Source organism: Neurospora crassa, linkage group I (genome assembly GCF_000182925.2).
Source record: "Neurospora crassa OR74A linkage group I, whole genome shotgun sequence".
Lineage (NCBI taxonomy): Eukaryota > Fungi > Ascomycota > Sordariomycetes > Sordariales > Sordariaceae > Neurospora > Neurospora crassa.
The window spans coordinates 7,254,911-7,271,681 of record NC_026501.1 but is presented as its reverse complement, the minus strand read 5'-3'; the positions used below and the strand labels follow the sequence as shown (position 1 = coordinate 7,271,681).

The 16,771-nt window shown below is 50.6% G+C and overlaps 3 protein-coding genes across 3 annotated transcripts; all 3 read right to left on the bottom strand.

Annotated features, from left to right (window-relative positions):
* Window positions 1–243: 243 nt before the first annotated feature.
* On the bottom strand, window positions 244–4,588 carry NCU00763 (hypothetical protein; the record flags this gene model as incomplete). Its single annotated transcript, XM_959067.1, has 6 exons — window positions 244–2,664; window positions 2,793–2,850; window positions 2,942–2,991; window positions 3,076–3,137; window positions 3,205–3,372; window positions 3,457–4,588. The coding sequence occupies 6 exons, from the start codon at window positions 4,586–4,588 to the stop codon at window positions 244–246; spliced, it is 3,891 nt and encodes a 1,296-aa protein (XP_964160.1).
* Window positions 4,589–5,060: 472 nt separating this feature from the next.
* Window positions 5,061–5,609, bottom strand: NCU00764 (hypothetical protein; the record flags this gene model as incomplete). Its single annotated transcript, XM_959068.1, has 1 exon — window positions 5,061–5,609. One exon carries the CDS (start codon window positions 5,607–5,609, stop codon window positions 5,061–5,063), a length of 549 nt encoding a protein of 182 aa, XP_964161.1.
* A 7,477-nt stretch (window positions 5,610–13,086) lies between these two features.
* Window positions 13,087–15,299, bottom strand: aap-2 (amino acid permease-2; the record flags this gene model as incomplete). The annotated part of the gene is made up of 6 exons (XM_959069.3): window positions 13,087–13,495; window positions 13,567–14,043; window positions 14,109–14,265; window positions 14,324–14,729; window positions 14,790–15,066; window positions 15,138–15,299. 6 exons carry the CDS (start codon window positions 15,297–15,299, stop codon window positions 13,349–13,351), a joined length of 1,626 nt encoding a protein of 541 aa, XP_964162.3. The 3' UTR covers window positions 13,087–13,348.
* Window positions 15,300–16,771: the final 1,472 nt, after the last annotated feature.

The window sequence follows — 16,771 nt, the reverse complement described above, 5'->3', positions numbered from 1 at the left end:
TATACTGGTGGACAGGGATCTAACCGTGTTATAAATATTAGTCCACACTTCTAACTAAAGCAACGCTGCGCTCAAAGCACCTCAAAACGAAGAAGCGAACGGACGCAGCTACGAATCACAGTGACCTTAAAGAACGAGTGAAAGCCGGGGGCAACGATCACGAAACCCTCAAATGGCTTTGTCGCCTCAACAAGACCATATCACCCGCCCAAACTCCTCCGCCCGTTGTAAACACCCACCTTCTTACGAATTCGATCCTCCTCGTCCAAACCCACCAAAGCGAAAATAGAAACTAGCAAACCTGCCGATAGTTGTGGACGCTTCGGACACCGCCATTGCGTCTTCACTCCCGTCCTCCTCCTCATCACCAGTACTTCCCATTGGTTCATCCGAGTCACTCGAGTCCTCACCATCCCAATTTACGCCGAGTAGGCTACCGTTGTACAACATATTCCTGGCCTGGAACCTTTCAAACTCGAGCCGGCGTCTCTCTAGCTCACGTGGAGACAACGGGGCTGCTGGCTCTTCCTCCAAGTGTTCCCAACCAACTATGAGCGAACTAGGCCCCCTTCCAACCGCAGAAACACTACTTTGTGGTATCGACGACGATGCAAGCTTTTGTTCAGATTTTCCTGATCCAGCCCCGAAGCCCTCCTTTTCCTCTTCTTTCCCAGCAGGGTGGTCCTCCTGTATAATCGCTTGTGGAACCGCTGTCACTCTTCGTCCCAGCTTTAATCCAGCAAACAATCCACTCCCTGCCCTTCCGGCTTTGCCTCCTTCGGCCAGGTCCCGCGGCGTCCAGGCTTGTTGCAAGCGGCTTGGACCTGGGCCCCTCAAGACAGTGTTCTTCCGCCGCGCCCTGAGGTCGTATTGACCACCCACTTTGCGGTTGGTGGGATTCAGTCTGCGTACGAGTGGTGTGGGTGGTCCCGGTGGTCTTTGGGGTGGTAATGCTGATCCGCCTGGTCGGTTATTGGGCAAGATGAATGCTGTGGGGAGTTTGAGTTGTTGAGGTTGCTGTGGCGGTGGTTGTTGAGGCTGCTGCTGCTGCTGCGGTACTTGGGCCTGCTGAGGCAACCAATTTTGTTGCGGCGGCCGATTCTCCTGTAGCGGCTGATTCGGATGCTGCAGAGGCGGCCGGTACATCCCACCCGGCTTTCTCTGCCCCTGAGCTGCCGCCCCATGATGGCCAATTATACCTCTATTAAGGAGCCTTTGCGGCTTTCCTCGGGCTGATCCCAAGTCCCGAGGCAGGAAAGGCACTACTGCATCTGCAGCGATCGGAGGGGGAGTCTGGAAATTCACTTGCTTGCGAGGAGGATTCGGTTGCAGCGGCGTACCTTGGATGCCGCCGGACTTGGTATGCGGAAGAAGACGGACGCCTGCCCCAAGTGCTGTCAGTCGTTTGTTGGTGGGAGAAGATGATGGCGCTCCCTCTCGTGCCGCTCGTGCTTGTGATGTAGCTTGTGCTATTGCAGCTGCCACTTTGGCTGCGGCTGCGGCTGCGGTCGAGCTCGTGGCCGCGGTGGAGTCGGAGGGCACGACGAAGGTGCGGACTCGTCCGGCTACCGCGTTGGTCCCAGCCTTGGGTGGTGGTAGTTGCGGGATTACAGGTGCCGGTGCGGGTTCCGCTGCGGTTCCCTCTAATGCTGCTTGGATGCGTTCCTTTGGAGTTGGTCTTCTTGTAGGTGCTGCTGCCGCTGCTGGGGTTGGAGCCACTGGAGCTACGGGTCGTACCGTTGCTTCTTGGTCAGAGCCTTGTAGATCGGGAACAGCTTTTTCTTGTGGAACTGGGTTGGCCTCAACTGCTTCAACGGCGGCCTTTATCTGTTCCGCTTTCACCCCACTGGATTTTCTGCGTGGACGCCCAAAAGGACTCTTTGCTGGGGGCTCTTCCGCCTGTTGAGGAGCAGGATCTGGAGGGTTTGGCACGGCCTGTTGAGGATCGTGATTCGGAGTGTCCGCTGCGGCCTTTGGTGCCGGTCTTGGAAACGCTGGTTTCTTCTTGACTTTGACGGGCCTCGTTGACTGGAGCTTAGGCCACTTTCCGGGAACCTTGAAAGTGAAGTCGAAGGTGCTGACACTCTGTTTACTAGGCGACACACCGGCTAACTCGGGTATCTTGCCCCAAGGAGGTCTGGAATTCTTTGCGAGACTCTCAGCTTTCTCTTCCCCCGGCTGTTCAAAGACGGCGGGCCTTGCTGGTCCTGGGACTCCTGGTGATTCGAAAAATCTTGCAGCCCATTGGCGGGCCTCATCTTCCGACAAACCTTCCCATTCAGACGATGTCTTCTCATGAATCCAATCCCAAAGCTGCTTTGCCTCAGGCCGCATGGCTGGACTGTCGGCCATGCATAAGACTATGGCGGCACGAAGGTCCTCGTCAATGTGGTTGTACCTCGTATGATTGATGAGACCACCCCAGGACCAGAATCTACCCTGGTTTTCAGCTCGACCTCGACGGCGGCCAGGAGGTCTGTGGTCGGTAATCCAGTAAGGAAACGGCATTCTGGAGGGTTTGTGGAGCGTTACGAGACACCACATAACTTGACCGATCCAGTATAGATTCGTTTTCCAGGTGTAATTGCCGGCGATGGTAGGAGTGAAGTTGACGGTTGTGGATGGTGTGTACTTGATGTAATCCCATTCGGGGTGGAATTGCTCCTAACCAACGAAGAGTACAGTGTTAGTTAGACGGGCATTAACTTGGATGCTATCACTAAACTATGATACCAACAGATGTCGTCGCAACGGGGTACCGAAAGAGTGTATTGGGAGAACATGACCCTTACCGGTGAAAGCCAGCCCGCCCCTGGCTTGCCGCAGAATCTTGACCCCCACATCTTGAAGCTGAGGAGAAGGTCAGCGAAATGATTCAAGACTGAAAGCCGTGAGTTTGAATATCGTGTGGCGTCATTCTCGGTCTCGATCTTGAACTTACAAATCGTTTTTCTCAGTGGCCATGTTCGTACCCAAGCCAAGATCAGCTATCTACAATCCAGGCAAAGGTCATTGTCAGCAACTGCTCATATATTGCATTTGCATTATGCGGTATATCTCGGCTATGTCACTCACCTTGATATTTGGCGTTACCGAATGCGACTCTCGAGTGGGAACATTGAAATCTCCAACAAGGACTACATATTCACACATCAGCAAGCCGTTCTGAGATTCTTACTGGGTCCCGGGAAAAGAGCCACTCACTATTTGCTAGATCTAAGTCAAAGTGTATAAAGTTATCCTTATCAAAGCTGACCACATCCTCTCTATCTGGCAATCGCTCTTCCATAATGGGGCCCGTCCTTCCTCCAGTTTCCCTATACTCATGATAGTGCCGCGGGGGATGAGCCATGGCGAGAACGCCCTTGAACACTGTTTGAGATCACGGTCAGTACGATACATTCTCTTTCTTTTGTCTTCTTCAGCATCGGGTCAACCGGGAGGAAAGAGACTTACAACACTCAAAGATCAACCAAAGCACTTTGGAATGAAACTTCTCTCCCGAGTGGGCCATCTTTCTTATCCACAAGTCAAAATCACCACGCCACATCGGCTCAATGACCATTAGGTCTGGATGGTTGTTGATGTCGTGGTCGCCATCGCTGCGTCGCTTGCTAGCCCCCTTAAGGTGCATGGCCTCTCTCGCTCGGTCAAAGATAGCCCTTGCAAGCGGACCACGGAGTGCTGCTCTAGGCGATTCCCCTGAAGCTGGCGCCGCAACTATCGGCCTGTCACCGCCCGGTCCTTTCTCCTCTTCGCCCGTTGTCAAACGTGTCCGTTTGGCGACCTGAAAAGCAGAGTCCGCAGCATCGCCAGCATACTTCCTCTTCATTGCTGCTGGTGCATTCCTGTTGATACCCAGTCCTGTTTTGTTCTTGTCTTTATCTTGCTGCTGCCTGCCGTCCTCCACCACAAGACACTGCACCACGTGCGCGGCCCTGGCCACCCGGACATGATTCTGCTTCTCCTGCCTGAAATTGTCTCTACCCCTGTCGACCAAGTTCATTTTGATCACCACGTTCTGTGACTGCCCTTCCCTCGGCTGTCTCAACTCAGCCAGCAACACCGCTCCCATGCCACCCCAACCCAGCACCTTCTTGATCCGAAAATCCGAGCTCGTCTCCAAAAACACCCTCGCCCTCGCGATCGCCTCTTGAACATGCACAGGCTGTCCCCCTTTGAACCTGTCACCCACCTGCGGCCCCGGTGCCTGCGCCTGGTTACCAGGGTTGTTCTGCCCAGGCGCGCCCGCTTGTTGTGCTCCGACTGGATTCTGGGGAGGCAGACCCCGGCGCGAAAAGGGGACGATTTCGTACATCTGGTTGGCGCCGTAGAACGGGTTGGTAAAATGGTTTCTCCACATGGGGCCGGGAATGGGCGGTTTCCACCGCTTGCGCAGCGCCCGGTGTTCGGGGGTGTCTCGCAGGTGCAGCTCGCCGCGCCGGTAGAGCACACACGGGTAGCCGTTGTCTTGCTGGTAACGAAGCATCTCGCGCTGGACGGCACGCTCGCCGTAGAGGTCGGCTGCGGGGGGTTCCACCCGGTCCATGAGCCCTCTCCCTCCTTGTTTCTGGGGTCGGTACGCCATGCTGAGTGTGAGGTTCAATGGGAGAATGTGGTTGTGTTGGGTTGTTGATGAGAGAGTGAGGAGTGAGGAGGTTATAGGTGTTGAGAAGAAGGCGGATCAATGAACTTCGTGCCTTTGCCGAAAACTATCGGTTCTCAAGCTATTCCAGTATCGCTCGTCAGTATGTGAAGCAAAGGGATAGTGAGAGCGGTTTGGTGATATTTGAGTGATGGCGGAATGATTGGGACGCCGTCACGCGTTGAAATGGCGCAAAGTTAAATGAGATTGAGTTTGATGATGACGAGAAGGAAGAGGAGGAGGTTGAAGTGCTATTCTGATGACGGTTGGACTGGCCCGCGATAGAACGAGTCTGTATGACGCGGGCTTGCTGGTATTGTTGACACGATTCTGACAATGGTCCCTGACCGCACCTATCGAACCGTTCCGCTGTAGTGGGAGTTGGCCGAGGTCGCGGAGTTGAGAAGAGAATGAATTAGTTGCCGGCGTGGCCGACGCTGGTGGTGTTGTCGCCACCAGGAGCGAAATTGTCGCCCTCGTCCTCGGCCTCGTCGTCGGTGATCCAGCCCGACTCGGTCTTCTCAATCACGTCTTCCTCACGTTGTGTGTGGGGGCCTGCAATATGGGTTGTGTCGACAGTGACTTTGGTGGCCTTGTAGATGCCGTCCTTTCTGCCGAATATTTTCTTGGTGGTGACGAGCTCGACGGTGGTGGTCGTGGTGGTGATGCGAGTTTTCGTCTCTTTTATGTAAATCTCGTTCTTCCCAGCATGTCGGTTAGGGGTGAGGTACTTGTCCTCCACGTCAGTACTACTGTCAGAGCCCAAGTGCGACTCGGACTCAACGCAATGGGGCTGGAAAAGATGCTCAAGCAGGAGATCTTCCTCTTGGTGGTGGAGGTGGTGATCGAGGAGAGGTTGGTCCTCGATCTCCGGGGTGGTTGTGGTGGACTGGCCATTTTGGCTGTCCACAGCCAGGCTCTGCGCCTCGGCAGTGGGGCTCTGGTGCTCCCGGTTCTGGTTCATCTTGGCTAATGAAGCTGATTAGCTGGTTTTGGGCGTTGAGAACAATGGAATGTTGTCTTTGAGACAAAGAAGACCTACAGCTTGGTGTGGGTGGTTGTGCTGTTCAAAGAACTAGTGGTGATGTTTCCGGGAGGGAGGGGCACTGGAAGAACAAAGAACGGTGGTAGTATGAGAAGGGCTTGAAATACCTGCAGAGATTGGAACAAAGACAACGCACAACAATGGGCTACTACCTACTGATTTTGCTTTGACTGAATAGTGAGCTACGCGTTGTTTCTTGTTTGCTATCTGGATTAGGCAACGCACCTTGCGAGCTTGCTGCCCAGCTAGCTGAGGTTTCTTCCTGAACATCTTTTACAATAGGATTTTCCAGGCCTCTTGTTCAAAAGATTGGACGTTTTCGAGTCTACCTACCAGACTTTGAAGGTTAAGATGAAATTTCTGAATCAAAGCCTGGACAGAACGTCAAACACATGATATAAAAAACAGCTAGATTCGGAGAAAGACAACGCCATCTGTGTTTGCTCAAAGGTCTTCTGATATTCTCTCGTCTGATCCATCAAGCAAAAACCCGAGATGTGTCAGGGGTGCCTATTCAAGCTGGGGTTTTGGAAGCTTGTGGAAGTGCTAGCTCAGCGCTACCCTTAAGATCCCACCCCCACATGGTAAGATACCTCAGAGACCTAGGTAGATGTAGTTATGCCCTTGAAAACTCGAGGTTCTCGATGATTTCAACCGTGAATTTGTTGCTGCTTCCAGACTTAGCATCTAGTCTATTCGTTTCGACAGGATATCTAGAGGCACCGTTTCCTTTGATTGATACCAGATGGAAACATCGTTGTGTCTTTAGCTGAACGTGAAGAGTATTTCATTTCTCTGATAGTGTCTTGGTTAGAATATTCACCGTATCTCGACTCAACTGTTCGGTCCACTCGCTTGAAAGACATAATTTGGTTTGTGGTGCTGAAATACCAACAATATTGTTCTTTGGATAACATCAAGTATGTAGTGATATTTGCAAGTTGAGGGCGTATGACGACAAACGCAACCAAAGGTTAAAGTTCGGTTCCTGTGCGAACATTCAAATTTGGAGACCTTGGCTAAAGTCATTGTATGTTGTCTCTGTCCATCTACTTAAGTTTCTCCTTTTCTATTTCTAAGTACTTTGAGTATCTTCTGCACCCACGATGTTAGAGGTATGTTTAGAGACTCCTCTATTTTAGCCGGGCAGTCGAGTGTCGAAGGGATTCTTATCATCGCAGCAGACTAGAGTCCGTTATAGTGGGCCTAAATTCGTTTGTTTAGAGCTCGGCAGCCAGATCGTGAGCAGGGTTGGGGGTAAATGTAGGCTGGAAATAAAACGTACTCGCGATCTTAGTCACTTGGCTGGCCATACTCTTATTTCCTAATGTAGCCTGCAGTATCTCGTTTAAATAATCGGTCAGATGTCGAAGGTGCTAGTATTCGTCTGGAATTGACCTCAGGGTATCATATGCTCTTCAGTCGACTCGAGCCAGATCGGCATAGTCTACAGCTGTAGACGACGTGCGACAACGTGGTAACATCATTTCTGATAGGGCCTATGACTGGAGGTACAGGTTTATTTACAATCAGATGCTTGAATACATTGTCGTCAGCGCGAAGAGGCAAGCAAACCTATCTTTCTTACCTCTGTAGCTTTCTATGAGCTCCTGCATCTCCTTCGTCTGCTCCGGGGATAACGCAGCCGTTCGAAAAGTCCCGGATCTGAAGTATCAGATCCTAATGGTTCACTAGTTGGATAGATGACCGTTTCTCGTCTTGCCGCACATTGCGCCTCTCTTTTCCGGTCGGTGGCATCGCCATCACAGTAAACATTAAAAAAGAAAATGACGTGCTTTAGGAAAGCCCAGAAGGTCTTCTCCTTCAAAAGAAAGTACACATTCTCGTCCTTGTCCTTATTCTCCATGTCGCTCCCCTTGGGCTCTAGGTTGAGACTAGAAGGGGTTTCGGCGTCCGGGATAGGGGGGAGAGCGGTCAAGGTAGAGGTAGAGAAGGTGTTGCGGGCTTGGATAGGGTCCGTTCCGTCTTGGTTCTCGCGAATCCGATTGCCGTGCGTCAGGGTGAACGGCTCGCGGGTTCCGACGAAGGACAAACGCTGTCAGGTGGTGACTGAGCTGCGCGATCCCTTCATGTGTGGAGTTTTCGAGTACTTTTTCGGAACTGTACCGACTACTGGTTGTACCTTGCGCCTTGGAGATGAGGCCGTGACTCGGGTATGGTCTTTGCCGGCGTAGAATCGAGCGAACGGAGACTGATTGTTTGCGTGGAGGAACTGCCGGAGCTTGAGTAAGTCAGTACAAATAAAGAAAGTGATTTGTGGGTGGCAGCAAAAGGACAAACAATAGCTTACTGAACTTATTATCCCCAGGTGAATAGCGAAATGGGTTTCTGTTATGGTCGCTCATGCGATCCAAGGCCTTCGCGTACGCGCGGCCAATCGGTCGACCAGCGGGTTGTGACGGTGAGAGGCAATCTAGGCCAAGGGGTAGCATGTTAATCGGGGCTACTACTCAGGTTGGTATCTCTCGTCGTGGTATCCACGATTCGTGTCTCTGTAGAAGTTGTTGGTTCAGATGAGGTGGTTTGCTCGGGGGTTCGCAAAGCGAGAGAATATTGGGAGGTCTCGAGGTTTGGAGATCTGGGAGCAGGAGAGCTGTGTCAGCCGTGGCAGGGACTTGAAATCAATCACTTGCCTACCCTGAGTAAAGTTCAATGGAAATACCAACCTTTGCTTGATCCATTGTCATGTTTATGGTTAAGTCAACTCGGAAGTTGGAGCGCATCAAATGTTGTTGGGAGGGAATTGAAAAAGGGTAGTCGCGACTGGCAGTCCCTGCATGCGCCCACAGTTGCAGCTGCACAACGCATTTAGTTCTGGCAAGACTGGTACAAGACACTTGAACGCAGCACATTCACGGATCCATTCCGTATTTTCCCCCCAAGGCATACCCTAATGGAACACCAAAGAAATGTAGTATGGTTCATTCCACTGTTCTATCAACAATGGCACACATGGCTTCTCGGGGGAAAACCTGACCTGTATCTTTGATGCACCTCAACATTCATACCGCTACGTACAAATCGCATGCAACAGAAGGAGAGCTTGAAAGAGGCGCTTGTTTCATAACCCACCTTACCTAGTCACCAGGGCCCAACGTGTTGTTTCATACAGGGCAAGTAGAGGTGGCTATGGAACATAGAGGTATGTTTTCACGGCGAGATCTGGAATCACATCACAACGCTGAAGATACCTCTACGAAAGGAACACCACAAGAATGCTTGCCTACCAGTACATTGTCTATGTGCTTTCTGAGCATGACAGCAAAGGAAATCTCCCTCTGATGACAATCATCCAAGGCGCTGAGAACTGAGCCAGGACGAACAATGCAGAGGTTTTGAATCTCTCCCCATGCGATGCACGGCCAACGTGTGACGAGAGGACGACCGGGCAAGCGCGAAGGGAAACACGATCAAGCCAGAGATCAAAAAGAAAAATGTTCCTCACTACGAGCCAAGGCATGGGAAAGCCAGGGCGTTCAAGTTTTAGAGGAGTTGATCTAGCCCTGATACCGACAAACCATGAAAAAGGCAGGTCGGGTTGGCGGCGGGCGAATGATGAAGTCAGCAATCAACAACAGAAAATGTTCCTCACTACGAGCCAAGGCATGGGAAAGCCAGGGCGTTCAAGTTTTAGGGGAGTTGATCTAGCCCTGATACCGACAAGCCATGGCAAAGGCAGGTCGGGTTGGCGGCGGGCGAATAATGAAGTCAGCAAGAAATGTCCATCTCTACGAGCCAAGGCATGGAGAAGGCCAGGGCATTGAACGTGTCAGAAGGAACTTTAGGGTCATTCATCTAGCCCTGAGACCGACAAGCCATGGAGGAGGCAGGTCGGGTTGGCAGCGGGCGAAGGAATGATCAAGTTAGCGATCAAACAAAAGGAGATGTCCCTCACTACAAAGCCAAGACATGGAGAAAGCCAGGGCGTTCAAAGTTTTAGAGGAGTTTGATCTAGCCCTGGCACCGACAAGCCATGGAGAAGGCAGGTCGGGTTGGCAGCGGGCGAAGGAATGATCAAGTTACTTACCTCTAGTGATCAACAAAAGGAAATGTCCCTCACTACAAAGCCAAGACATGGAGAAAGCCAGGGCGTTCAGTTTTAGAGGTATTGATCTAGCCCTGGCACCGACAAGCCATGGAGAAGACAGGTCGAGTTAGCTGCGGGCAAAGTGACCTACCTTTGGCATTTGAAGAAGAAGAAGAAAAGAGGAAGAGGTTCTGGGGGTGAGGAGGAGGATATTAAATACCCCTCGAGGACTGGTCTGTGCACGAGTGCAAATTCCCTGTCACGAGTGCAAATTCCCAATCAGTGTGTTTGTTTCCGTCAGTTACAGCCGTTGAGTATCGTCTGTTGCCATGTGGCGGGATGGAAATCGGCTGGTCGACGGGCTGATTGCGCGGCTCGAGGGGGTGGCCGGCCGGCCTGGGTCGAAAATCTTCGAGACCTTCTCAACTTCCCCCCAGACAGCACACTCCAGCCAGCCTTCCCACTTGGTGACGCTGCGAGAGGGGTCTGACTAGACTTCAAATGGTTGCCTTGTGCTCATGAAGTTGTTTATGCCAGTTGGATTACCTCTGCGGGACTGGATAGTGTGATGACATGAGCTTGACATTATCTACGAGAGTGTCACTTCATCTACGACGGGTTCTGTTATTTTCTGATTGTCTACCATATGAGAAACGAAGTGAGGTCCCATTTTCAGTGGCGCACACATGCCGGACTCAGGTATATCTTGACAGAAGGCAGACCAGTTTATGCGTACCTACAAAGATGACGCTCTCCTCAGCATGGAATGGGATTTTAAATCTCAAGTACAATTCATACGTGTTCATCATTTAAAGATAGCTAGCAAAGTTCAAATTGTTCGTCCTCTTCCTCGTGTGTTACTACTGTTCTGCTTGCCTTGGTGGATGGCGGCTCTGTGTGAACTCGAATTGTTGTGCCTGCCATCTTCCCTCAGTACGACCCCCCCCACTGCAGCCTGGACAGCTTAACCCCCCAGGACATGACCAGTGTGTGTGTGAGAAAAAAGCAGCATTTTGATCTATCCCACAAAGCTCAAAAGGTGACTGCTCACGTCGCGAATCGACCAGAAGCAACGGAGTGTATGTTGCCTTACCTTTCCCATTCTGAGCTCTTTCACACTTTCGCCTGACTTAGGAACTTCTCGTAGTCGTTGTCACTGTGCGTGACCACTTCAGAATTTGCTGACTTTGATATTCTGGATGGCAGTGACGCGAGCCGCCTTAATCACGAAGTGAAATAAATCCTCGCGATGGACCTCGACGAACGATTCTTCATCACTCGGAAAAAAAAAAAAAAAAAAAAAACAGGGCCCAGCAAGAACAACACGATATTCGACAGCGACCTACGTGTTCTCGATACTCGCGCTTTGCAAATTCCAGTTCGCTACCTCTAGGAGGGAACTTGGACAACAACGCGACAGCCCACCACTCAGAAGATGAAACCATTACGAGCATCATGGGATCCGATAGCCCGAACTTGGATCAATATATCTACTCCTAGTAGACAAACCCGAAGATACCTATACCGCAGTCATGATTCATGGTGCGATCAACACACAAACTTTCTTCCTTATGCGCACACGTACATCTATCTCGGGATGTTTTACGTTGGCTGTCAGCAGACGCTACAGATGACACTCGGCTCTCGCGATGGCAAACTTGGAAAGAAATCAAAGGGGACACGCTCTTCATATCAAAATACGCCTACACGCGACTTCACAACCTCAACCGATCGTGGCGGTAGGTATATATATGATACTTCCTGCCTTTTGTTCATGTCTTGCCCAGGAGAGAACAGCGAACATTTGCGCTCCACGAGCCATGGATTGTACCACCCCTACCTCACACGATAAACACCCACAACATCAGGGGGCCGGCGAACATGGAAACCCAGAACTTCAGTCGCATGGGCTACCTAGGTACCTAGGTATTAATCCAGTTTGCTGGGTGTCTCTGTGCTTTTACAACACGGGACACTGGAAAGCACCTGCCTACCTACCTTAGCGGTTATATAAGGAGGGCACCTAGTATAGTTGGGGGGGTACTAGGCTAGGTTCAATTTCTAACCACGATAGTGAGCCTAGCCTAGGCAGTTCACCTAGCTTAGTTGTAAAATGGGGGGTTCTGATTGGTCGAATTTGGGTATAAAAAAGCAAAAATTAGAGACCCTTATAAGGGTCTTCTGGAAGGTCCCTATAAGAGTCATTAGTAGTAGTTGCTATAGTGGTCTTGACTTCGATTTTGAAACTTAAAATTTGGATGAGGGTATTCACACTTCCGCGCGAAACTTTTCGCACGAAAAAAGACGACCACCAGCGGGATCGAACTGGTGATATGGAGAAAGAAAGCGACGACGAGAACCATTGAGCTACTGGCCCAATTGATTGATAAGAACGCTCGTTTTTCTATTTATATAAGGATTTGGACTTTGAGTTTAGGAAAGAGTAGCCCAGCCGGAAAAAAAAAAAAAAAAAAAAAAAAAAAAAAAAAAAAAAAAAGAAAGTCTAGCGCACCGTTATAGGGGGCACCTGAATTGACCAATCAGAGCCTTCCATTAAACAACTAGGCTAGGTGATTCAACTAGGCTAGTTGAATTACCTAGCCTAGTAAAGCCCTACTATGCTAGATGCCTCGGGGGATTTCCCGCTATGGTACCTAAAGTTCCTAGCAAGAACTACCTCTACCTACCTCTATCGATGCGATTTACGTTATCACAAGGGAACAAGAATAACTACCTCTACGCACTCCGAGCAGATATAGAGGTAGGCAAATAATCGGGCTTTAACCCCCATGATCCATCCTTGACTCCTGATGATAAGGCTCAGAGGCTCACACATTATACCTGAGAACACCGCAGACACTCCACGATATTCAACGAACCAACCCGACGAACGAACAAAAAGAAGACCCAAACATAGAGAAACTACATCTACCAACCTCTACCGACAGAAAATTACCTTCACCTTGAGCCACTGTCCACTCTGGACAGTAGCGAGTTGAGAAACTCAAATTCCAAATCGAGGAGGGGATGAATTGAAGAAGAGCGCAGTCGAGCCAAGGCGCCGTAGGATCAACACCAACCTGAACGCCAAGCCTGACACCCCTGAAGCGGGTAAACAAAGCACTGAATGCCCTCTATATTCAGATGAAGTCGGTATAGCAGACTAGCTTCGAGTTGTATGTTTGGCGAATGATTTGATAAAATCCCGGATAATCATCAAGGAGCAGCGAATGGAGGAGGTTTGGCAAGGCAGTGGACAACACTTGAACGCCAGGGATCACGCCACCCGACCTTGATGAATCACGACTTGTAGGTATGCACCACGACCCGTTACGGGGAAAAGCAAGACGACGTTAAAATAAACTTTTTCGAACCTGTCCCCCACTCTATAGGCCCTAGCTCTATTCCCCCTAAGATTTAGGAGAGCCTTCTCACGAGAATGCAACGCCAAATAATGTAACAGTAAAACTATTGACCGACCAAGCAACCAAGACAACGCCGAGCTCCCAAGAAGTTAAAGGCAACGCAGAGCAGTTGAGGTGCTTCTATGAAAATAAAAGAAATACAAGGAGGACCGTCTCCTACAGAGTCGTACAGGAAGTGAAACCGATCACACTCCAACGGGTGTACGCACCGACATATCGGTAGCGCGTGGCGAGTGCGTTAGGGGGCCGGTATAGTAGTGGCGTCCATGGGTGTACCAGAAAACGAGGGCAAAAATGAGAACGAAGAAAAAGACAACTATGGCGTAGTTCATCTGGAGGACATGTTAGCATTGCCACATCCTCTGTAGGTAGAGCCCAAGCGGGAGAAGATGGCGGTACTCACATTCTCAGGTGTAACAGGTAGCCGCGTGGGGAAGAAGAAGATCACGGCCATGAACGTATTCCAGGCAACCGCAAACGCATTGACCCAGACACTGTATTTGCCCATATGCCAAGGCCCCTTCTGCATGCGCCCATAGACCATCTTGCAAATGATGGGTATGACATAGGACACGTTCAATGCGACCGTACACACATTGAAGACGGCGCCAATGGCAGTACTGCTTGCTAAGCCGAGAAGATTGATGATGATCTCTAGGACAGCATACGTCCATACGGCGATAAGGGGAGTCTGTGAGCGTTTGGAGATGCGGACCCAGATATGAGAGAAGGGAAGAAGGTTGTCGCGGGAGAGTGCGAAAATGGTCCGACTGCCGGCTTGTATGCCAGGGATCGCGACGAGATTCATCACGCCGAAGCCGCAGAGTGTGAAGAAAATTGCGGGAGCACGGCCCATGCCATTGAAGAAGAGCTGTGCAACCTTGTCATTGACAACGTTAGTTTGGAAGAGGTCAGAACATGGAACCTTGGCTTGAGTAAACTTACCGGTTGGCCACTGGGGCTATTTATAAGGTCTTTGGGGTCGCCCATGCAGACAACCAAGACCAGATTGAAAAAGAACCCAATGACATAAGTGAACGTGGTCGCATTGGCAATGGCCCTAGGCACAACCATCTGAGGGTTCTTTGCTTCTTCAGCAATGCTTTCCTCGAGTCAGCATCATGGCTACTTTCATCATCCATGGGTCGGCCCAAACTTACCGAGCTGTACCATCACAGCCAGTCATGATCCAGGCTGGCGTAAGGCATCCAAAAAGAAAGGCAAAACCAGGAGGGCTCCAGCCCGATGAAGGCTGGAAATTGGTAAAGGCATATTTGAGATCGTGCATATCGTGCCGCTTCTGGACCAACAAGGTAACACAAGCGCCGAGTAGAACACTAATGTGGAAGACAACATAGCCGCTTGTTAATCGGTTCAACCAAGCCGTCGGTAGAGTGTTGATCATGGCATGAATAGTGGTAAGCCCTATCATGACACCCACAACATGGGTTGGTGTGGGCACGTAGCTGAAGTTGGATGTAATCGAAACAGCTGCAAGAAGCATCTGGCTCGCGGCATATTCGGTAGAGGCACCACCTGCAACGGTACCCACGAGATTGAGATAACCTTTTTCAGATCTGGTCAGCAACATGGGAGAGACGAGGGTGTCCTAGACATGGAACTTGCCGGCAATCCAACATAGGAAGGGAACTTGCTCTTCAGGAGCGAGAAACTTCAAGGTGAAGTACATGGCCCCGGAACTGGGGTAGGCAGATGCGATCTCAGCGATACTGTATGCAAGTGCCCACCCGCCAGCGCCGCCAATGATCCAGCTCCACATGATCGCAGCCGCACCTCCGGCTTGCAGGCCGTATATCCATGTCGACATGAGTGTGCCATATACTCCAGATATGCTCATAGCAAAACTGAAGCTGGACCACCTTGAAAACTCGCGTTTGAATACCTAGAGGTATGATATGTGAGTAGAAGCCCACAAATATTAGTGAGAGCGAGGCCCTCTAATACTAAACTCACTGGTGTATAGCCTAACGCCTCCAGCGCCTTATCGCCACTTTCGGTAGAGCTTGTTGATGGGGTTGAAGCTGCAGCTTCGCCAGAAGATGGAGTGCCTTGCCGGGTCATCTCAGTAATCTGGATGGTGGCGTCTGCCGATTTGTTTGGTGGTGAAAAAGACATGGTGGCACAAATGGTGCCGATGGGCTTTATGTAAAGGATCTCGGTACAGAATCTTCACCGGATTCGCTATCAGATCGGGGCTTGAGTTCCCCTCTTGCGAAGCGATGTGTTCCATAGACAAACAATGACAACGGGATGGCGGTGATTTTATATGGACGACACCAGTTAATACGGTTCTGACCGCCACATTCAACACGAGTCGCTCACTGAGATATTGGGCACTTTGACCTTCGTTCTCTGGTGAACCACCCCGCACAGTTCAGGTATCTGATGTTCGAGGCATAGTAAGAAGACCAGGAAACAATCCTTGTGGGGCTAATTCTTCCAAAGATGCACTTTTGTTGCATGCACGTGCGTGCCTCAGAAACCGTACATGTGGGTTGTGCATCGACGGGCTCAATCCTTGCGGTGACAAGTTCGTCTGGAGCTCTTTAGCTGAAGGCTAGACCCAATAAGTAGTTCGTCCCATAGTGTCGTCCAAGCTAAGGGTCGAGACCCAGCACTTGACACGGTTGAGTCTTTTGTGCTCGAGTCTCGAAAGCTGATACTCGGTCGGTCAAGGCGATAGACACCGCCTTGGTCTTGCCCTGGCCAGTCTGTGACGGTGAGTTTCGAAGGACGTTAGTGTCCTCTTCAGGCTTCAATCTCCCTTTCCTGGTCTTCTGATTTGGGAATCTTGTAGTCAAAGGCAGCCGTCTAATTGTTGATGCCCCCGGACGGAGGTGAAATAATCGCGTCCTGCCCATAGTAAGACCCGCTTATCCGGCCGTGATGGAGGTATTCCGATGTCGGCACTTGTCGGCTTGGGTCGGTTCAAATCAGTTTGCTCACTTGATCCCTTCTTTTCCTCGAATGTGTGGTGCTTCCAAACTCTTCGCCCTGGTGATGTCTGCGAAAGAATGGCGCACGATGTTGTAAGGCCTGTAGGATATCGGTTTGGTGGTTTTGTAGCTTGTTGTCCGTCAAGGGCTCCACCTCGTACACCAGGAGGCTTTGGATAATCGTGAACGATTGTGAAGGTATGGAAGTTTGACTAGTATGGAGTGTTGGATGTCAGCGAAAGATTGCCAACACATCTAGAACACTGCTTGGGGCAAGAGGGTTCGCCAGCAGAGCCCCTCAATCACCGTCTCTCATTCGTCCTGGCGTTTTAGACCAATGGGCATCTATACCCACATACTGAATCCATGCTCGTAACAACCAAAATTATCGGTCACTCCTGAAATGGTCCAGACTCTATAATACAGGCGGTGTACGCAGTATGCACTGGTCACGCTTGAAGCCAACTTTTTACACCCAAGGCTCGAACGGTCTCCCAGGGGCAGCTTACCTGTTCGAACATACAGTTCTTGCAAGTCGCGCAGTGGCCGGAAAAATATTCGCTTCTGAGTTGAATGATGATAACGTATTGATGTAGCTAATTGTTGGCTCTGGAAGTTTGATGTCGACTAAGACGTGCTGTCGGGTTGGGC